This window comes from Panthera uncia, chromosome B4 (genome assembly GCF_023721935.1).
Source record: "Panthera uncia isolate 11264 chromosome B4, Puncia_PCG_1.0, whole genome shotgun sequence".
NCBI classification, from domain to species: domain Eukaryota; kingdom Metazoa; phylum Chordata; class Mammalia; order Carnivora; family Felidae; genus Panthera; species Panthera uncia.
The window spans coordinates 42,821,535-42,844,574 of NC_064809.1; the positions used below are offsets into that span (position 1 = coordinate 42,821,535).

The window sequence follows — 23,040 nt, forward strand, 5'->3', positions numbered from 1 at the left end:
ATATATATATATATATATGGAGTAATAGTCCATATATATATACATATATATGTATATATATTCCATATATATATATGTATATATATATATATGTATATACATACATATATATGGAATATATATACATATATATATATATATACACATATATATATATCTCACACCTTTATTCATTCATCTATCAATGGACACTTAAGTTCCTTCCATATCTTGGCTACAGTAAATACTGCAATGAATATAGGGGTACATATATCTCTTTGAATTGTGGGGTTTTTTTCCAGAAAATACCCCAAAGTGGAATTGATGAGTCATACCGTAGTTGTATTTTTAATATGGTGGGGGGGGGGGGGAACTCCATGTTGACTTCCATAGTGGCTGCACCAATTTACCTTCCCACCAACAGTGTACAAGGATTCTCTTTTTTCTACATCCTTGCCAACATAATTCTTACTTTGTTAGTTTTTCTTTTTGATCATAGCCAATCTGACAGGTGTGAGATGCTATCTCATTGTGGTTTTGATTTGCATTTTCCTGATGATGAGTGATATTGAGCACCTTTTCATGTGCCAGCTGGCCATCTGAGTGTCTTTGGAAAATGTCTATTCGGTCCATTTTTTAATCATTTTTATATTACATTGTATAAGTTCTTTATGTTTTTTGGATATTAACCCTACAAGATGTATGATTTCCAAAGGTCTCTCATTCAGTAATTTGTCTTTGCATTTCATTGATGGTTTTCTTCACTGTGCAAAAGCTATTTAGTTTGAGTAATGTCATTTGTTTATTTTGGCTTTTTCTTGCCTCTGCTTGAGGAGACTGGTCCAAAAAAAAAAAAAAATTCCAATGTCAAAGAGCTTACCGCCTATGTTTTCTTCTAAGAGTTCTATGGTTTGAGGTATTATAGGTAAGTCTTTTTTTTTAAATTTTTTTTAATGTTTATTTATTTTTGAGACAGAGAGAGACAGAGCATGAACGGGGGAGGGGCAGAGAGAGAGGGAGACACAGAATCTGAAGCAGTCTCCAGGCTCTGAGCTGTCAGCACAGAGCCCGACGCGGGGCTCGAACTCACGGACTGTGAGATCATGACCTGAGCCGAAGTCGGACGCCTAATCGACTGAGCCACCCAGGCGCCCCGGTAAGTCTTTAATTCATTTTGAATTTATTTTTGTATATAGTGTAAGCTAGTTGTCCAGTTTCATTCTTTGGCATGTAGCTGTCCAGCTGTTCCAACATCATCTGTTGAAAGACTTGTCTTTTCCCCATTGTACATTCTTATCTCCTTGGTCCTGGATTAATTGGCCATAGAAGCATGGCTTTTGTTTTGGGGCTGTCTATTCGATTCCACTCATCCATGTGTTTTTGTGCCAGAACTTCTCTGTTCGGATTACTACAGGTTGGCAGTGTAGTTCAAAGTCAGGGAGTGTGCCTCCTCCAGCTTTGTTCTTCTTTCTCAAGATTGCTTTGGCTATTTGGGGTCTCTTATGATACCATACAAATAAGATTCTTTGTTCTGGTTCTATGAAAAATGCCATTGTATTCTGATGGAGATTGCATTCAATCTGTAGATTACTTTGAGAAAGCTTTATAATTTAATGCATAATTCTGATCATTTATCAGCGATTCATATTGATAGAACTAGGCTCCTTCTTGGTGGGTCTTTCCTTATTTTCAGGATATTATTGAAGTAAGTGTCTTTTCATGGGTGTTTCTCTTGTAACATTTCTTTATTTTTTTTTTAATTTTTTTTTTAACATTTTTTATTTTATTTTTGAGACAGAGAGAGAGCATGAACGGGGGAGGGGCAGAGAGAGAGGGAGACACAGAACCAGAAGCAGGCTCCAGGCTCTGAGCCGTCAGCCCAGAGCCCAACGCGGGGCTCGAACTCACGGTCTGTGAGATCGTGACCTGAGCTGAAGTCGGATGCTTAACCGACTGAGCCACCCAGGCGCCCCTCTTGTAACATTTCTTTAAACCAGAGTTACCATTGTTAATATTTTATAATATTTACACATACAGAGCACATGTATTTGTCTATCTTTTAAGCTGTGTAAATGCTGGCTGGCCTACTGATATCAATCTTTTTAAAGTTGCTTATAACCATCATTTTAGGTATAGGTTATCACTTTGTTTGTGATTATTATATTTGGTTCTTTTTAGTAGAAGCTTCCTGGCTTGTCATGGGAAGCTATGCATCTTGAATCGATGAGGTTCATTTATTCAACAGGTTTTAGTGTCTTTGTTTAATATTTTCAAGATTCTGAAATCTTTTTTTTTTTTTAATGTTTATTTATATTTGAGAGAGACAGAGAGAGACAGAGCATGAGCAGCGGAGGGGCAGAGAGAGAGGGAGACACAATCTGAAGCAGGCTCCAGAATCTGATCTATCAACAGTGCCCAACACGGAGCTCAAACTCATGAACACTGAGATCATGACCTGAACCAAAGTCAGATGCTTAACAGACTGAGCCACCCAGGTGCCCCACAAAATTCTGTATTCAATAGCATAACAAGTGAGAAGTAAGTGTTGCCTATCTAGGCCTTTACTTTATCTCTGAAGTATGATAGTCATTTGTGGGTTTGGGTTTTGGCTTCGTCCAGCAAAACGGAAGATGGCAGAAAGGATTACTCAAGACTCCATGCAAATCAAAAGAGGTGACAGGAAGACTAAGGGAAGTCTCCCGGAGCTGCTCTCAAGCTCCCATATTTATTAAGCATGCATTCAGGGAAACAATGTACAATACATCAGTGGGCTACGTGCCAGAATGAACATATCAAAAATGTGCAGAAAACAAGCTAAAATAGGATAAAATATTCCGTGTGATACCATGGTCTAAAGAATTTATGAGCATACACAAGACTTAACCCCTAGATATACATTAACTAGATGAGAAAAGTGTAGTGTCCCCCCTGGATATACATTAACTAGATAAGCTGTTTTCAGCATGGCCAGAAAGCAGTGTTCTGCTTTGCAATGCATTCCCTATAATCTCCTAATCCACGGTATAGCCATTAGATGTACCACGGTCATTTTTCAGTTCTTTGCTCTATTAAAACTTAGGTTTGCTGCAAATCCACTTGACATCAATAAATCCCCTAGAACTACGGACTCCGTCAGCATTCAGAAATGCAAAGGATCCATTCCCACTAATTTCAAACCTGAAAAGGAATAATTAAAATTAGTTTGGGAACCACTGACAGCTGTAATCAAAAATCAAATTAAGATTCAAGTGATCCGGGACATTTTATACAAAACATTCAGCTCCGTACTCCCCCATCACTATATGCTATACAAAAATATCTGCTACATTAAAGGAATAGAAGACTGAAGGTAGATACTTAATTATTATAATTATTAGTATAAACTGTAACCTTATTTAAGATAATAAGTAGAAAGGCAGATATACATATAGATATAGATAGACATGGATAAGCCATAGATGTAGATATAAGTCTATATCTACCTACATTTATCTATCTGTATCTATATCATCTATATATCTATATCTATATCTATATCTATATCTATATCTATATCTATATCCATATCTATATCTGTCTACATTTATCTATCTATGTCTATTTCTATCCATCTGTCAGGAGAGACTGTGTTTGCTAAATCCAAAGATCTCTAGAGTCTTTTTTTTAAAGCATTTTCTTGGCATGTTTTTAGCTGATGTTCCTTTTTGAAGGTAAGGAATAAGTTTTATATTCATTTGATGCGTTTGACACATACTGAGATAGAACCCAAAGAGACTAATTGCAATCGTCTCTATTCATTTGCTCTGCTGATGATCGATTTTTCCATTTTCTGTAGTAAGTGTAATTTGTCACGTCTCACATATCTTAGTATTTGTTTAATTCATTCCATTGTTTATCTAGAACTTAATGAAATGCTAAGGCAGGAGTACATGGCTACAAGAGAAGAGTCACACAGCCCTTGTTTCCAGGGGCAATAGTACATAAGTGAGAAAGCAACATTCACTCAATAATGGTTACCCAACTAAATAATATTGTTTATGATGGGCATATGGAAAGTTAAAGACAACTATGTGATCACTAATTCTTTAAAACAAAGAGATCTTGTATAAATACAATTAGTTCTCAAAAGGTGCAAGTAATACCTCTGGTTTGGTTTAGAATTTGCAAACGAGCTGGGGCGCCTGGGTGGCTCAGTCAGTTGAGCATCCGGCTTCAGCGCAGGTCATGATCTCACGGTCCGTGAGTTCGAGCCCCGCGTCGGGCTCTGTGCTGACAGCTCAGAGCCTGGAGCCTGTTTCAGATTCTGTGTCTCCCTCTCTCTGACCCTCCCCCGTTCATGCTCTGTCTCTCTCTGTCTCAAAAATAAATAAACGTTAAAAAAAAATAGAATTTGTAAATGAGTTGAATTTGCATTATCAAGAGAGGTGTTTATTAACAAGACTCTGGCAATACAAGTAAAATAAAATAAAATAAAATAAAAATTCACTGTGTCATTTATTTATTTATTTACTTTTTAATGTTTATTTATTTTTCAGATAGAGAGAGATAGAAAATGAGCAGGGGAGGAGCAGAGAGAGAAGGAGACACAGAATCCTTAGCAGGCTCCCAGCTCTGAGCTGTCAGCACAGAGCCCAACGGGAGGCTCAAACCACAAACCATGAGATCATGACCCGAGCCAAAGTTGGAAGTTTAGCTGATGAGCTACCAGGCTCCCCTCACTGTGTGTCATTTAACAAGGTAGAAGAGATATGGGTTTCTCTAAGGTATGTTTCAATGTGAAAGGGCACATGTTACAGGGTGGACACTAACGAAGGCAGTTGCACGTAACAAATAGAAAGATTTCTTTGTAATAATACAACTTAAAATGGTCTAAATTTGTATACAACACCACCATAAAACCTTTCCTACTAAATTGGAAACTCACCAAGGATTGAATATGGTGCCATTGGTCCACTTCCAAGACTCTCCTTGTTTTCTGTTCAATCCGATCCAGTGCGTAGAAGTTCCTGCGTGTTTCCTCAAAAAATCCTTTCACAAAAAGTCAGGGCATTATCTGCTGCTGAATATTTTCGAGCATATTGCTGAACATGCTTCTCACCCCCACTATCCCATCTTTCATGATTGGCCTCCTAATCTACATGCCCTCCTGCTTCTATAGCAACAGGTAGGGATATTGAGGTTAGTTTTATCAGCAAGATTTTCACTTTGCTCTTATACTTCCTAAATGTTTGTAAGCAATAGAGTGACTTCCACCAAGTCATTGAAATCTTCTGAGCTACACTCTCTTGGGTCATCTTTAGGGGTGATTTCTATTTCTCATTATTGAGGAGGAAAACATATTTTAATTCCTTTCTTTCAAGTTTGAACGCATAGACCACCAGTACGTTTTAGCTCCAGAGTGAATGACAAAGACCATAAACTGATATGATGCTATGTCTGTTTGGACAACAAAATTGGGAGGTGAGCACTTTCTGTAGGAACCGGCACAGAATGTTCTCTAAGGGTGACAGAGAACTAATGCTTCTATTTTGTTTTGTCCACAGGTCCTTTCTCAAAAACTAGAGGAGGGATTTCAGGGGGAAAGAGTTTAATGGAGAGTATAAGTACTGTTAAAATGGGAAAACTCAGTCATAAACTATAGTTGATCCTTGAACAACGGCACCATGCACTTGAGAATCCAAGTGTAACTCTTTTTTCAATTTTATTTTTTTATGTATGTATTTGTTTAATTTTAGAGATAGAGCATGAGCAAGGGAGGGCCAGAGGGAGAGAGAGAAAGAGAGAGAATCTTAAGCAGGCTCTATGTTCAGCACAGAGCCCAATGCTTGGCTTGATCTCATGACCCTGGGATCATGACCTGAGCTGAAATCAAGAGACTGTTGCTCAACCGACTGAGCCACCAAGGCACCCCCAAGTGTAACCCTTGATTCCCCCCAAACTTAACTGCTAATGGCTTACCTTTGACAGAAAGTCTTGCTGCTAATGGAAACAACTGACACATTTCGTATGCTACATACATTATGTAATTTTTTTTTATAACAAACTAGAGAAAGGAACTGTTATTTAAAAAATCATAAGGAAGAGAAAATACACTTTCAGTGCCCTACTGTAATGACTGAAAATAATTTGCATGTAAGTGGACCTGTATAGTTCAAACCTGTGTTGTTCAAGGGTCAACTGTCCTTTGAGTAGATACCAGAATGAGAATATTATTGCTATTGTATGCTTTCTCATATAATCAGAAATCAAACTAACTTCTGGATGAATATGATTTATTGCAACAAAATATATTGAGTGATGGATTTAGTTTCTCTTCTTTTGGCTCCTTGGTATTGGACCACAAACTCTTTAGTCAACTTTCTTTATAAACAAACCCTTTTCCTCACTCAGTGCTCGCGCAGCCCAAGTTTCCCTTCCTTTGCCCTCTTTCACTTCTATTCATTGTCTCATTTTCTTCAAACTGTGCTATTTCCTTCAGATCTTTATCCTAAATTCCAAGAGCCATATCTTTTTTATTTGTTTTAATTTTTCCAGGCTATTCTCGGCAGAATAAAAATGTAAAAGTATTAAAACAATCTATTTAATAATCTAAAAACATTAAATAAAGACATTTAGCTATATAAACAATATGCATTGTGATTAAGGACCTAGCATGACTAGCTAATTTGTGTGGGTTCAAATCCCAGTTCACCAAGTTATGGCTCTGTGACAAAGGCTATGTTACACAACATCTCTGTGCCTCACTTTCTTCATCTTTAAAATAGGGGTACTTACATATTTACTTCATAGACCAGGATTGAAGATCGCATGAGTTTTTATAGTTATAGTGCTTAGAACACTGTCTGGTATATATCATCATAGAGTATTCACTTTTATCATTTTAATTCTCTCTTAGTAACACTTAAGCACTGAAACGATTGAGAAATTTCTCCTTTTCTTACCATATCCTCTCGTGTATCAATATGAGCAAGTTCTGATCCCTGTGAACTGCAGAATCTTTTGCTGGCTGTCCAATTTTTGGTATCACTGGAAAAATAGAAACACTTTTTTCTTAATCCAATCCATTCATCCTCACATGCCATAGTTTGGGAACACTTTGAAAGTTTTGTTGCTACAAAAAAGAAAGAAAGAAAGAAAGAAAGAAAGAAAGAAAGAAGAAAGAAAGAAAGAATCAAAAAATAAGTTAAAGAGAGTTTCTATTCATTCTGATGAATCAGTTTCACTTTTACCCCCACAGTTTGCAGTCTCTAAAATTAAATTCACTCATGGAGTGATGGATGAATTCAGTCCTTGCTGTCTGTAAAGAAAACCATTCAAGGATTGAGCAGTCCATAGTTCATCTGATTTCCCTGGCTTCTACTCTGAAGAATGGAACTACCAGCCTCTCATAGTCTATATTGACGTCCTCCCAAAATAATGCATAAAATTTAGCACTCAACAGAGACCTAGAGACATGAATACCATTTCGGTCTCACGGACCAGGGTAATAAAGGAAGGCTTGTCTTTCCTTACAGAAATGAATGGTCCTAGACATAAAAGGACATCCAAGACAAGGAAGTAAAACTCACCATAAATCACAACAAATCACTGAAATATGAGTTAGTAAAATTTTTCTCCTTCACCAATATTCAGTGCCAAAGAAGCTGGAATAATGGTGAATTTATTTCTGTACAGAATGTTTTGAGAATTTTATGTTTCAAGGTTTTAGGTAAGTGATGAGTAATCAGAAAAGGATAAAGTCCCTGCCCTCCAAATGGTTGAATAAGTTAATGTAACTGGCAAAGAACCAAGTAAATATTTAAATGTCAGGCCGAATCCAAAGCCTTCTCTCCTCACTTTTCCATGAATTTTTTTTTTTTTTTTTTTTTTTTTTTTTTTTTGGTAATACTTAGAGGCAGATTCAGGCTACCACAGATAGGTAATGAAATATATTGTGTTTTAATTTTTTTAAATAATCAATTAATGAATGAATGTAAAGACTTCTTATAGAAACACTTCTCCATAAATATATTAACTGTCAGATAATTAAATACCAGTAACATTGCACTCCCAGGACTCTAATAGTGACAGAAAGCTATACAAAAAAAGAATATCAGTACTCTTGTGAATGACAAAGAAAACAAGAATAAAGAGTGCTAAGTGTTACTGGTTTTTTTATGTTTTTATTTTAGAGAGAAAGTGTGAGCAGGGGAGAGGGACAGAGGGAGAGAGAGAGAGAAACTTAAGCAGGCCCCACAATCAACAGAGTCCAATGCAGGGCTTGATCCCATGACCCTGGGATCATGACCTCAGACAAAATCAAGAGTTGAATGCCCAACAAACTGAGCCACCCAGGTGCCCCAAGGGTGCTAAGTGTTACTTTAACTTAAGTCCTAAATTAAGTGCTGTATTAAGCAAAGCATACAATGGAAAATCAAGTTCTGAGACTATTAAGTCACTGCTCAGGAATTTAAAAATCTACCTTTGACTCATTTTCACAAAACGAACCAACAGTGTCCAGAAGAAAATTGTGAAAATCTTCATTTTCACAAAGCTGCTCCAACAGAGAAAATCTTGCAACAAATCACTTGTGCCATTATGACATTTTTTTTTTACATCATAAATGTTTCCTAGAACAACTGTTAGTAATATAACTTAATCTTGATCCAAAAGAAATTAGAGCAAAGAAATATTGAAGTTATAAAGACAATATTGCATGGTGGTTAAAATATCAGGAATTAGAACCAGACAGACAAGAATCTCCATTCTGGCTCTGGAATTTGTCATTTGTGAGAGGCAGCTTATTCACTCTGGCTTCTATTTCTGTGCCTGTAAATGGATTTCATAATTATACTTATGTCATGGCCTTGTGAGAATTAAATAAAAATAATAAGCATAGTGTATGTAATATTCGTTCTTTTTTAAACAAAAAAATTTTGAGAGAGAGAAACAATGAGTGGGGAAGGGGCAGAGAGAGGGGAAGAGAGAGGATCCCAAGCAAGGTCCACAATGTCAGTGCAGAACCCAATGTGGAGCTCAAACTCATGAAACCGTGAGATCAGGACCTGAGCAGAAACCAAAAAGTCAGAGGTTCATCTGACTGAGCCACCCAGGTGTCACTAATATTGGTTCTTTAACTTGCACAAAGTACTCTCAATTTAAAAAACAGGACTATTATGAGGACTTTAAGAGACAAAACAGGTGAACATAAGGGAAGGGAAACGAAAGTAATATAAAAACAGGGAGGGGGACAAAACAGAAGAGACTCATAAATATGGAGAACAAACTGAGGGCTGCTGGAGGGGTTGTGGGAGGGGGGATGGGCTAAATGGGTAAGGGGCACTGAGGAATCTACTCCTGAAATCACGGTTGCACTATATGCTAATTTGGATGTAAATTTTAAAAGATAAAAAACCAACAAACAAACAAACATTGAGAAAAGAACATGACTATTGGTGTTGTTATCTGGTGGTCATTTGAGAATTTATAATTATCTTACTCAAAGACTAAGAACTAGGGGCGCCTGGGTGGCTCAGTCGGTTGGGCGTCCAACTTCGGCTCAGGTCAGGATCTCGCGGTCTGTGAATTCGAGCCCTGCTCGGGCTCTGGGCTGATGGCTCAGAGCCTGGAGCCTGCTTCCGATTCTGTGTCTCCCTCTCTCCCCCCCCCCCCCCCCCCATTCATGCTCTGTCTCTCTCTGTCTCAAAAATAAATAAAACGTTAAAAAAAAAAAGACTAAGAACTATAATTCAAGACAATGACTGTACTTTGAGATTAAGATGACTGTATTGTGATATTTAGAATATTTAGTTTTTTTTGTTTTTTCTTAAGTGATCTCTACACCCAACATGGAGCTCAAATTCATAACCCTGAGATTAAGGGTCACATGCTCTATTGACCGAGCCAGCCAGGTGACCCTATTTAATTTTTTTAATTCACTTTTTTAGCTAAGGTATGGTCATATATTAGTTTCAGGTGTACAACATAGTGATCTGACAGTTTTATACATTAGAAAATGCTCACTGTGAAAAATGCAGTTATCATTGGTCACCTTCCAAGTTATTATGATATTCTTCACTATATTCCCTATGCTGTACTTTTAATCTCCATGATTATTTATTTTATAACTAAGAAGTCTGTACCTCTTAATACCCTTCACCTATTTTGCTCATTCCTTGAACTCCCTCCATCTGGCAAGCAACCACTAGGTTGTTCTCTGTATTTTTTGAGTTTGTGTCTGTTTTTGTTTGCTTATTTTATTTTTTAGATTCTGCATATAAGTGAAATAATACGGTATTTGTCTTTCTCTGGCCTACTTCACTTCTCATAATACCCTCTAAGTCCATCCTTGTCATCATCATGGGGAGATTTCATTCTTTTTATGGCTGAATAATATCCCATTATGTATATACGCCGTGTCTTCTTTATTTATTCACTTACAAATGATATATCCTATAAGGAGTTAATATCCAAAATATAGGAATAACTCATAACACCAAAAAAAGCCAAATAATCCAATTTAAAAATAAACAGGGGACCTAAATAGACATTTTTTCCAGGGAAGATGTGCAGATGACTAACAGACATGTGACAAAATGCTCAACATCACTAATCATCAGGGAAATGTAAATCAAAACCACAATGGAATATCACCTCTCCTAGTCAGAATGGATAGCACGAAGAAAAGACTCAACAGTATTTTTTTTTAAGTTTCTTTATTTTGAGAGGAGGAGAGGGGGAGAGAGAGAGAGATGGAAAGAGAGAATCCCAAACAGGCTCCAGGCTGTCAAAGCAGAGCCTGGTGTGGGGCTCAGTCTCATGACCATGAGATCATGACCTGAGCCCAAACCAAGAGTCGGATGCTTAGCTAACTGAGCCACCCAGGTGCCCCAAGAGCATTTTTGAGAAAGGCAAGGAATATGGTAAAACCTGCCAAACTGGTAGGAATCTGAGGTCTTGTCTCTACAAGACCTTTTTATTACTCCAGGACTGAGAAATCCAAGATTAAGTCTGAGATATGTTTGGCCCTACTGTGTATGGAGAAGCATAGACAATTTACGAGCTAAGCTACTCACCTAGTATGGCAATGGCCAGTATGAGCGAGAGATACATACAAAGGTGTAACATCCAGCCTTTTTTCAATTTGTGAACTGCAAAACAAATAAATGTTTATTGTAAAATGTCCAGAGAAACCTAGCCTGAATATTTATTTTCGTTTATCCCTCTTTATACTAATCAATTTAAAAACTCTCATTAAAAGCATCTACATCTTAAAGTAATAAAGGATACAATGACCTTATAAAGTGCAAAGAAGAGAAGTGCCAATGACCGCTGTAGCTGTTCAGATGGGGCATCAGCAGTGGAGAGATCACTCAGACTTGGTGGAAGGAGGGAGGAAATGCAAGGTTATTTCAAAAGGTAGAAATAGTGTGAATAGTGGATGGTAATCAAGAAAGTCCAAGGTTCAACAAAAGGGCTATGATCAGACAAGTGGCTATAAAAGACAACATAAATCAACAAAATCAAAGATAGGGGAGAAAGGAAAGTCATAGGATCATATGACAGTAGAAAAATTAAGATAAATGTTTTTATTTATTCTGTAAGCAGTAGGGAGAAATTTAATGCATTTAAGCAAGGAAATGTCAAGATAAAAGCAGTAATTTGTGGTGAGCAGAATGAATTAGAGAGGCGATTTGGCATTCATGGAAATGTTAAGAGATTAAAACAAACAGTAATACTTTTAGTAGTGATCTTCTCTGACACTTACTTAGCAAATGTAGAAACAATCTGGAAAGAATGTTTTTCACTCGCATGCATTTAAATATCAGGAAAAAGGATTTGGGGAGTCAGGAAGACGGTGACAGAAGTGGGAGAGCCACAGGCTCCTCTCATTTCACAAGCACAACTAGAAAACTGTCAAATTCGGGGCGCCTGGGTGGCTCAGTCGGTTGGGCGGCCGACTTTGGCTCAGGTCATGATCTTGCGGTCCGTGGGTTCGAGCCCCGCGTCGGGCTGTGCTGACGGCTCAGAGCCTGGAGCCTGTTTCAGATTCTGTGTCTCCCTCTCTCTGACCCTCCCCCGTTCATGCTCTGTCTCTCTCTGTCTCAAAAATAAATAAACGTTAAAAAAAAATTTAAAAAAAAAGTTTAAAAAAGAAAACTGTCAAATTGTCCTAAATACCTTAGAAGTTGACCTGAAGACTGACAAAACAAACTCCACAAGAAAAGAGAGAGAAGAGGCCACATTGAAGAAGGTGGGAAGACATGTTTTAAGGGAGAAATAGATGGAGGGTGCTATGGAGGGGAGGGAGTACTGGTCGCAGGAAAGGGAGGGAGAGAGAGGGGAGCACACAGGAGAATGCACAAGGAGAACATCTCCCCAAAGACATTGGCTTGGAAAATGAGAGGGGCTGAATTTCATCAGTTCTTGCAACCAGTGGGGCTTAAAGCCTGGATTTTTAAAGGTCAGGAGGCTTGGCGGGAATAGAGCCTTGAGGGCACTGCACTGCTCCTGGAGACAAGGCAGGCAAACAATCTGGAGGGAGACAGTGTTGAAACTGTGATTGCAAGAATGCCGGGGCACACAAAGGGGAGATTATTTACACTTCTCAGAACTCATTACTGAGAAGAACAACATTCATAGGAACATAGGAACAACATTCATAGGAACAACATTCATAGGAACAAAGATGCTGGTGTGTGCCCCTCCAACCCCCCCAGCCCCTCAGCATAAAGACAGAGCCATCTGCAAGAAACAATGCAATGCCAACATTGTCCGTCTGACTTATTTACATCAAGTCCCACACCCCTGAACTCTGGCAGGACTGCCCTTCCTAGTCGTGCTTGCATCAGTCCCAGGGCACTGGTCCCCTCCTATAGAAGATCAGCACAAATGCCTGTCCAGACCACATCTCCTGACCAGAGAGTTCTGCAGGGCCTCCGTTCTGGTGCGGGTGGTGACAGGTCTCATTTCACAGCAGACTAGAGCACACATAGTTAAAACTCACCACATTCAGGCCAGGGACCAAACACTGCCCACAGTAGGCAAGGAGAGCCCCTGCAAAACACAACAGCAGAGCACAAGCGGCACAAACCAGGGATCCTCCCTGAAGCATCAGGCCCTGGACATTACATGACTCCTTCTTCATAAAGCCACTACTTTGAGGAGCAGGAGACATGACTGGCTTTTCGAACACAAAGAAGAAAGCAGAGACTTAGACAAAATGCCAAATGAAAGAACAAGGTAAGGCCACTGCCAGACATCTAAGTGAAACAGATATAAGTAACATGCTTGATACAGAATTTAAAGCAACAACTATAACAATATTCAACTGGATTTGAGAAGAAAAAAAAAAAAAAGAAGACATCAGTGGGACCCTTGCCACAGAAATCAAAGAGTCAAAAAAGTATCAGAGATGAAGAGTGCAATATGCAAGATTGGACACAGGCTTGATTCAATGAACAGCAGGCTGGAAGAAGCAGAGGACTGAATTAGTGACCTAGAAGACAAAATAATGGAAAATAATGAAGTTGAACAATAGCGAGAAAGAGAATTATGGAAAATGAGAATAGACTTAGGGAACTCAGTGACTCCATCAAAAGTAATATCATTTGTATTATAGGAGTCCCAGAGAAGAGAGAACAGATGGCATAAAACTTATTTGAAGAGATAACAGCTAAAAACTTCCTTAATCTGGGGAAGGAAACAGACATCCAGATCTAGGAGGCACAGAGAAATCCCATCAAAATTAACAAAAGCAAGCCAACAACAAAGCCCATTGTAATTAAACTTGCAAAATACAGTGCAAAGAAAAAATCTTAAAAGCACCAAGACAAAAGAAGTCCTTAACTTACAAGGGAAGAACCTTAAGGCTAGATTCAGATCTCTCCAGGAGAAACTTGGAAGCCAGAAAGGAAGGGCATGATACGTTCCACATGCTGACTAGGAAAAATCTGCAGCCAAGAATACTCTATCCAGCAAGGCTATCATTTGGAATAGGAGAGATAAGGATTTCCCAGATACACAAAAACTAAAGGAGTTCATGACCACAAACCAGCCCTGCAAGAAATACTAAAGCGGACTCTTTAAATGCAAAGGAGAGACCAAAAGTGACAAAGACAAGAAAGGATCAGAAAAAATCTCTAGAAACAATTACAAAACAAGCAATAAAATGGCAATAAATACATATCTATCAATAATTATTTTGAATATAAATAGACTAAATGCTTCCAAAGTATATAAAGAACTTATATAACTCAAAACCAAAAAAAAAAAAAAACCCTAATAATCCATTTTAAAAATGGACAGAAGACATGAATAGACATTTTCCCAAAGAAGACGTCCAGATGGCAAACGGACACATGAAAAGATGCTCAGCATCAATGATCCCAAGGGGAATGCAAATCAAAACTGCAATGAGATATCACCTCACTCTGTCAGAACGTGCTAAAATGAATAACACAGGAAACAGCAGGTGTTGGCGAGGATGCAGAGGAAGGGGACCCCTCTTACGCAGTTGGCGGGAATGCAAGCTGGCACAGCCACTCTGGAAAACAGTATGGAGGTTCCTCAACAAGTTAAAAATAGAGCTACCTCATGATCCAGCGATTGTACTGCTAGCCATTTACTTAAAGAGTACGAAAATACTAATTCAAAGGGGTATATCCACCCCAATGTTTATGGCAGCATTATCTATAATAGTAAAATTATGGACACAGTCAGCAGTTGCTGAATGGATAAAGAAGAGGTAGTGTGTATCTCTTCTCACACACGCACACACGCACACACACGCACACACACACACACGCACACAAACGCACACACACATGTATGTATATACATGTACATACATATATAGTGGCATAAAAAGAATGAAAGCTATTTATTTTTTTATTTTTTATTTTTTATTAAAAAAATTTTTTTTACATTTATTTATTTTTGAGAGACAGAGCCAGAGCACAAGTGAGGGCGGGGCGGAGAGAGAAGGGGACACAGAATCGGAAGCAGGCTCCAGGCTCGGAGGTTTCACCCACTGAGCCACCCAGGCACCCCTCGGCTGGGCTTTTTAACAAAAAGATTAATAAGGGAAAAACAAGGTACTGACCCATCACATGGGAGAAGCCAAAACGAAGAGGAAATCCAAGGGGATTTTAGAAAGCCAGCCTACTTAGCAACTTCCACAATGAACAATACTTTTGGAGAGAAGTAACAGCAGAAGGAAAAAGCAGGTTTAGTCTTCTTCCTAAGGTGGCGCTCTGTGGGAAGCTAATGGAGTACGGTTTGCTTTCCAGGGGCTAATAAGAATTGGTGTAGTGAAAGGAGAATTTATATCTTTAGGTGGAAAAGGTGGAGTAGGGTGAGTTTCTCTCGTGTTCATTGCTTCCTGATTGCTTTCAGTTCAGAATATTTTTTATGTCAAAGAGACATATTTGGGGGTACGCATTCTGGTTTCCTTCAGTTTCATGATCACAGTAAAAGGGGAAAGGTGTCTTTTTAAAAAACTGCTTATTTATTTATTTCTGAGAGAAAGAGAGAGAAAGAGCACAAGTGGAGGATGAGCAGAGACAGAGAGAGAAAATCCCAAGCCGGCTTCGTGCTGCCAGGGAGGGCCGGAAGCGGGGCTCGATCTCATGCACCGTGAGACCACGACCTGAGCCGAATTTAAGAGTTGGTTGCTCAACCCAGGTACACAGGTGGTGCCCTTTCCACATTTACTTTAATTATTTCTTTTTTCACGTTTCGTTTTGGCATTTTATCTTTCCCCAAAATCCATTGATCCTGTTATCTAAGTTGATAAATGCATGGGTATTTCACTTTGTTAGGACTGCCCTAATGAGGCACCACAGACTGGGTGGCTTAAGCAACAGATATTTATTGTGTCACATTTCTGGAGGCTGGAAGTCTGAAACTAAGGTGTTGGTGGGGTTGGTTCTTTGTGGGGGCTGTAAAGAAAGGATCTGTTCTAGGCTTTTTTTTTTTTTTTTTGGCTTATAGTTATCACTATGTTGATAGGGCATTATCCCTGTATGTGAGTCTATCTCCAAATTTCCCCTTTTAATAAGGACATCAGTCATAATGGATTGGGGTCCACCCCCACTGACTTCATTTTAATTTAGTAAAGACTTGATCTCCAAATGAGATCACAGTCTGAGATACTGGGGGTTTGTACGCCAACCTATGAGTTTGTGGGGGGCAGAATTCAACCTGTAAAAACTGATGAATCATTTTCAAAATATTTCATTAAATTTTAATATTTATGGTTTTTAAACGTTTATTTATTTGTGAGAGAGAGATAGAGAGAGCAGGGGATGGGGTAGAGAGGGAGGGAGAGAGAGAATTCCAGGCAACTCGGTGCTATCTGTGTAGAGTCTGACTCTGGGCTTGAACCCACGAACTGTAAGATCATGACCTGAGCTGAAATTAAGAGTCAGATGCTTAACTGCCTGAGCCATCCAGGCACCCCCAATACCAATTTTAATTTTGTGTTTGGCTCTCTCTTTTTTATTTTTTAACTTTTATTCATGTTTTTGAGAGACAGAGGCAGTGAAAGTAGGGGAAGATCAGAGAGAGAGGGAGACACAGAATCCGAAGGAGGCTCTAGGCTCTGAGTTGTCAGCACAGAGCCCGACGTGGGGCTTGAACTCACGGACCATGAGATCATGACCTGAGCCAAATGGATGCTTAACCAACTGAGCCATCCAGGCACCCCATAATTCTGTGTTTGGCTTTCTTTAATTTATCCTCCATTTCATCTCTCTCTCTCTCTCTCTCTTTCTCTCTGTGTCTCTCTCTCTCCATCCCTCTCTCCTTCTCAGATCCTCCTTCTCTTACTCTCTTGAGTTGGCATTTCTACTTGCATTTCATATCGCTCAGCTTTTCTTTTGTATTTTCCATTTTGTTTTCTTTTCTACTGCGTTTTAGACTAATTCATTCTTAATGGCATCAATTCTACTGATCAACTCTACAAAATGTCCTTTATTTCAAATATATTTCCATGCTTAATATTTCCACTTGGTTTTCCCAATCTTGTTGAGTGTTTTTATTATGTTTTAATTCTCATAATAACTCTTCGAGTTTTCTTCTTGGAATATTCTAGGAATTATTGTGTTTTAGAGGGGTTACCTTTTTCAGGTCCCCAGCTACTTTACATGTTCTCCAGGCATCAGTGACCTCATATAGTATCATGACTGAAGGCCAATGTTTTAATTTGAGGAGACCTCATGACCTTGGAGTGCAAGACTGTGAGTTATAAACACAACAGACTACTGTCGGCAGCCCCTTTCTGTTTCTACCTCACAGGAAAGCTTCTCTGGTCCAGAATTCAACCTTAAAGGCTATGAAAAAAGCAGTACTTGAGGAAGGCCATCTTTTTACATTATAATCCCAATCCATGGGGTTTGTGAGGAGAGGAAATAGAGGAATTAATATAATAAGGTTCCTGGCTAGCCTGCAAGGGTACTATATTAAAATGCAATCTAACCAAATTATAAACATATACATTCCAGACACCAGATATCCAAAATATAGGAAGCAAACACTGACAGAATTTTCAAAATGATTCTGAATTGTAGATCGCTGGACATCAGTGTTACAAAAAAATAAATAAATAAAATGTAATACATTTGGCCAAATAAATCAGTCGGCTTTGTATGGTCACAGATCTGTTTAACGAGGGTAAAGAGGAGAAAGATTCCTATCGCTGCACAATGGAAAGAGTTAAGATATGAAGGATTCTGATGAGGTTACTGGAAGAAGATGAGGACAGCAGACTGCAGAAATCTCGTCCCGGTATGGACATGCAAGAATGAGGGAAAACAAAACTTCGGCTGTTAATTCATATTAACAATGAATTATGTTTCAATGTATGTTTTCTCTGAATTCAGAGTCTATCCAATTACATATTAACAGTCTTTTTGTTAGCTTCACATGGCCGTTGGGAGAGCATCCCTTCTACATGTGCCATATCTATGTTAAAGATCACTAACTAGAAGATAATCAGGGATATGAAGGTAGCATGGGAGAGTGGTTAAGATTTCAGTTTATTGCTTCATCCATCTGTGTGTAAGGCCAAATATGCATAAGTGTGTATATATACGCAGAGTTACCTTTTCCTAAGGACTGAATACTTATCGGGCAATGAACTAGACATTCTTCACGGAAAACCTGACTCATTCCTCATAACAACGTCCGTGAGACAAGATGAATTATCCTTATTTTATAAATGCAGACACTGATGCTCAGAGAGATTAATAATTTCATCCGAGGTCATTGCAGTACTATAAAAAAAAAATCACTTATTTGTACTTAGTATTTTCGGTCCTCTGGCTTTTTAATTGTTCTTGTGCCCTACTTCTTTTTGCATTTTTCTTGTTTGATTTTGTTTCCTGCGAATTCATTTCGGGAGACGAGTCGCAATCATTTTAAAATTTTTACATCTGAAAATTTGCTCAAACATCTGCTAGACTGAGTGAAAAACCTGAATTAAAACCCCTTTATGCATGTGAAGAAGTTGCACTATTCTCTTTACGCAGCTGCTGTCGCTGATGAGAAACTTACCATCCAGAGGAGGATTTTCGGTTTCTTAGGGTTCATCCGGTTTGTGTGTTTTCCTTCTCTTTGAAGGCTTCCAAGATTTTCTCTTTGTACTTGATGTTTTGAAATTCAGTAGCAGTTACCAAATTACCAAAAACATCCTTTTAATCTTTCTGCTCATCACTGTGCATGCTTTTTCCAATTTGAGGAGCATAGGTTTCTTCTGTTATGATACTTTTTCTTCTGCTACTGCTAAAAATAACCCCGGTCCTTTATACTTCACTCTTTCTGGTACTCCTTTGCATACCATGCCCCCAAACTTTCTACTTATCACTTACATTTATTGTTGTGCTATTTTTCTTTTTTAATGCTTATTTTTGAGAGAGAGAGAGACAAAGTGTGAGCGGGGGAGGGGCAGAGAGAGAGGGAGACTCAGAATCTGAAGCAAGTTCCAGGCTCTCGGTTGTCAGCACAGTGACCTGAAACTCACTAACCTTGAGATCATGACCTGAGCCGAAGTCGGACGCTTGACCAGCTAAGCCATCCACGTGTCCCACTATTTTTCTTTCTCTCTTTTTTATTAAATTTATTTTGAGAGAGAGGGCGGGTGGGGAATCCCAAGCAGACTCTACAGGGTCAGTGCAGAGCCCAACGCGGAGCTCCAACTCAGGAAGCATGAGACATGACCTGAGCCGAAATCAAGTTAATCTGACGATTAACTGACTGAGCCACCCAGGTGCCCCTGTTTTGTTAGTTTTCAATGATATCAAAGAGAATTATTCAGTGTCATAAGGACACAAATTCTATCTGATAAGAAAAATTAGTCATTCTATTAGCAATCCATTCTTGAACAAATTCCTTAGTGGATGAGACAATGGCAATCCGCAGGTGTCTGCTTTCACCCTTAAAAAAATAACTGAGGAAAGTTCAGAGGTAGGGGAAAGACAGAGATTTGGGAAATCAACATAAGGGACTGCTAGAAAGCCCTTTGGAGATCTAAGGCTCGTTTATACCCGTGAGCGTTGTGTGTGTGCATGAGTGTACACGAATGCTAAGAGTGATAAGGCTCAGGGCTTGCATTTGGGAGATACAGCAGCGTGAGGCTACAAAAAAGAAAATATGTTCAAGGCAAGTTTTGGATTTCTGCTTTTGCTTCCTTCCCTCTGGCCTTCGGACAATTATTACATTTTCTGGTGCTCAAGAAATCACCCAGGCCTCCCGAGTGTGCGTGATGAGTGCTCAAAAGCCATGCTGAAAAGAAAAGACTGAATTTATTTTATTGTGGTAGAAAACAAAATAAAATTTAGCCTTTGACCTGCTTTTAAGTGAATAATACATTGCATTTGCTAAAGACACTTCTAATTAAAATTGCTCAGAATTGAAACAGACCGCTTTGTAAGATAGAGATGTTATCACTACAAGTATTCTGGCCTAGAAATTTCTGCTAGAAATGTCACACGAAGAGAGAAGTTTTATTAAGTGACTACTGAAGTCTCCTCCACTTTTAAGATTACTAGATTTGTTTATTAAGAGACTCGCTGGATAGCTGCTATTAGAATTCATACCGGTAAACTGCAGAAATGATTTGTTTCTCTTCACTGTCTTTTTCATGAAGTTTTGAAAGGTTTCCTATTCCGATCATGTAATTTGGCAAAATGGTTCACTCATGTTGTCTAACAGAAACCCTATCAATTGTCGTGAATGGTGGCGTTTTGTTTCGTTTCATTGTGCCTCATTGTCATTTGTTAGTTTGCCTGTTTGCATTTCAATCCAGTTAAAATTAGCATAATTTTTAGACTCAGTCAATCCTTACACTTCAAAAGCCCTTTTCAGCCCTAGTAAGTATCTTCAAGCCATCTTCCAGATTTTCTCAACTTTTATCCAGATGATGTTGGGGAAACAATAAAGACACTGGACACTGAACGATTCTGAAAATCCACCTGACCCAAGCAGAAACATGTAGAAATATCTTCACTCACTTTAGCAAGACATCAGCTACTTCAATCCATCCGTGGTCTGTGCTAGTTGAGAGAGTGAATGCAATCTCAGTTACAGGATTGGGCAAAACTGTGGCAAATAACTTTTCTCTGTTGTAAGAGTACATTTTAAAAAAACCCTTTTTATTGGCATATAATGCACACACCATAAAATTCACCCCAAATATTTTCATTCTCACAAGCTTATGCTCACTCTCTTACAGATATAAAACTCCACACATTCTCCCCAATCTTGCATTACTTACAGAGCTGTTTCCTCTACCTCATAAACTTGAGTAGTTTTCCTCCCTTAGGAAAGAGTTCGGCATTTTTAGACTGTCCTATATTTTGTTTTTTATTGATTTTCCCTTCATTCTCCGTCACCCAAGGAAACTTACTTCTCCTGCATATCCAGTTACCATGCCTCGCATCACGCAGCTCTGGGGTGATCATGACATCTGTGATTGATCCAGATCAACAGGAGAGTACTAGAAGGCTACCTCCATACATCGCTAACAAAGAAAAAGAATCAGCAGGCTTTTATGTCCAACTGTAGTGGAAAAATTGGCAATGCTCATTTGAACCAAGGAGAAGTGGTATGAGTAAACTGTCAAACCAGTTCAGACCAGAGATAAAAATAGACAGATTCATTAGGATAAGTGGGAAGTTGACTCATCCATAATAAGCAAAGGAGTGTCATGAAATTGGCAAAATCTTTTTGTCCTTAAAGAATAAAAATATCCTATGTGGCGTATTGAGTGGAACACATGGAAAATAATATCCATCGCCTTATAGCACTCTATATTTCTTTGTTGGAATTATCTCATTTCTCATCTTTATAGAAAGCCAAATCATTAATAGTAATTACCTACACCCACACATTATTCAGTCTATATGGGTTCAAATGCAGTTATTACTTGTGTGACATTTAGAAAGCTATTTAAACTCCGATGCTCAGTTCTCCCTTCTGTAAAATTGAGAGCAAAATTCTACTTACCTGTAGGAATGTTACAGTGATCAAATGAGGTTATACATGGAGAATGCTTACAATAATCATTGCCTGGCATTATGCCTGGCATTTTTCTTTCTTTTTCTTTCTTCCTTTTCTTTCTTTCTTTCTTTCTTTCTTTCTTTCTTTCTTTCTCTTCCTTCCCTTCTTTTCTTTCTTTTTCTTTCTTCTTTCTTTCTTTCTTTCTTTATCATTTATCATCTATTTCTATCTATCCATTATCTATCTATCTATCCATCTATTATCTATCTATCTATCTATCTATCTATCATCTATTTCTATCTACCCATCCACACACACACACACACACACACACACACACACACACACATTCTGGTATGTGTATCAGTTTAAAACCTACTTATGAATTATAGCATATGTATGAACTAAAATAGAACTATATATTCCTTGAAGATTTTGTGTATGAAGCTGTATTATGTTTTTAAAAATCTATACCTTGAAGTCATTCACTGGTTGGAGCACTGATCCACTTACTGGTTAGAGTCAGTATGCTTCTCTGGATTTGTTATATAAATTTGCCCAATTATGACAACCAAAATGTGTGCCTGTCTCAGCTCTCTGTGCAGAGCCGTTCCTGTGTTCATTCCTGTAAGATTAAGAAGCTTATCTACAGACCCTAGCAGACATCCCCTCAGTTTTATTTAATCACGCTGGAGGCTTGAATACCTTCAGCATGGTTGGTCCATGCCTTCTGGACTTCTGGAAAGAGCCATTTTTGGCATCACGAAGACCTGATTCTAATCTTGGGTCCAGAATTTGCTAGTTGTTTTGGCTACTGGAAAATTACCAGAACTCCCTTCATTGGCTTCCTTTATAGGTCTTGTGGAAACACATACCTTCCTCATTTTGCTTGGAAGGCTATTACATGAGATGGCATAAAGTATACTGGACACAGAAAGGACATGGTAGACATTCAGTGAACTTGAACAACTTTTCTCCCCTTACATGCTCCCTTTCAACCTTGCACACACATATATTAAAGCACCTCACATTTTGCTTTGCAATTACTGTTTCTTTTTCTCCTCCAAGCCTGACAGAGGCAATTGAGTAGTTTAACAAAACCTACAAATAATCTAAGCTTTCATTTGCTCATTTGTTTAAGAAAAATTTAAGAAAATTTCTTCTGAGAATATTTCATCACTCATTGCGTTTGTAAATGTAAAAGGAAAGAAAATATAGACTAAAATAGTAAGATGTGCACAGATTTATAATGAAAACTAGAATGTTTTTTTTAATATATGAAATTTATTGTCAAATTGGTTTCCATACAACACCCAGTGCTCATCCCAAAAGGTGCCCTCCTCAATACCCATCACCCTCCCTCCCCTCCCTCCCACCCCCCATCAACCCTCTGAAAACTAGAATGTTGACCCTCTCCCTCTGCCCCTCAGGTTCCTATTTAAATATGATCTGGGATCTAGGGGCACCTGGGTGGCTCAGTGAGTTAAATGTCTGACTCTCAGTTTGAGCTCAGGTCACAATCTCACGGTTTCATGAGTTCAAGCCCCAAGGTGGGCTCTGTGTTGAGAGTTAAGAGTCTGCTTA

General features: G+C 38.5%; 1 protein-coding gene across 1 annotated transcript; it reads right to left on the reverse strand.

Annotated features, from left to right (window-relative positions):
- Positions 1-2,388: 2,388 nt before the first annotated feature.
- On the reverse strand, positions 2,389-21,178 carry CLEC2A (C-type lectin domain family 2 member A). Its single transcript, XM_049625074.1, has 5 exons — positions 20,864-21,178; positions 11,034-11,108; positions 6,921-7,090; positions 4,904-5,007; positions 2,389-3,156 (listed from the first exon to the last, which is right to left on the reverse strand). Exons 1-5 carry the CDS (start codon positions 20,916-20,918, stop codon positions 3,048-3,050), a joined length of 513 nt encoding a protein of 170 aa, XP_049481031.1. The 5' UTR covers positions 20,919-21,178; the 3' UTR covers positions 2,389-3,047.
- Positions 21,179-23,040: the final 1,862 nt, after the last annotated feature.

What these genes read in the sequence shown, in the direction of transcription:
- CLEC2A (XM_049625074.1), bottom strand. Translation starts at nt 20,918, where the DNA reads ATGATCACCCCAGAGCTGCGTGATGCGAGGCATGGTAACTGGATATGC. An exon ending in TAACTGGATATGCAGGAGAA is followed by an intron (nt 11,109 to 20,863) that starts GTAAGTTTCCTT and finishes TTTGTTTTGCAG; the next exon opens with TTCACAAATTGAAAAAAGGC. An exon ending in TTGATACACGAGAGGATATG is followed by an intron (nt 5,008 to 6,920) that starts GTAAGAAAAGGA and finishes TTTTTGTGAAAG; the next exon opens with GATTTTTTGAGGAAACACGC.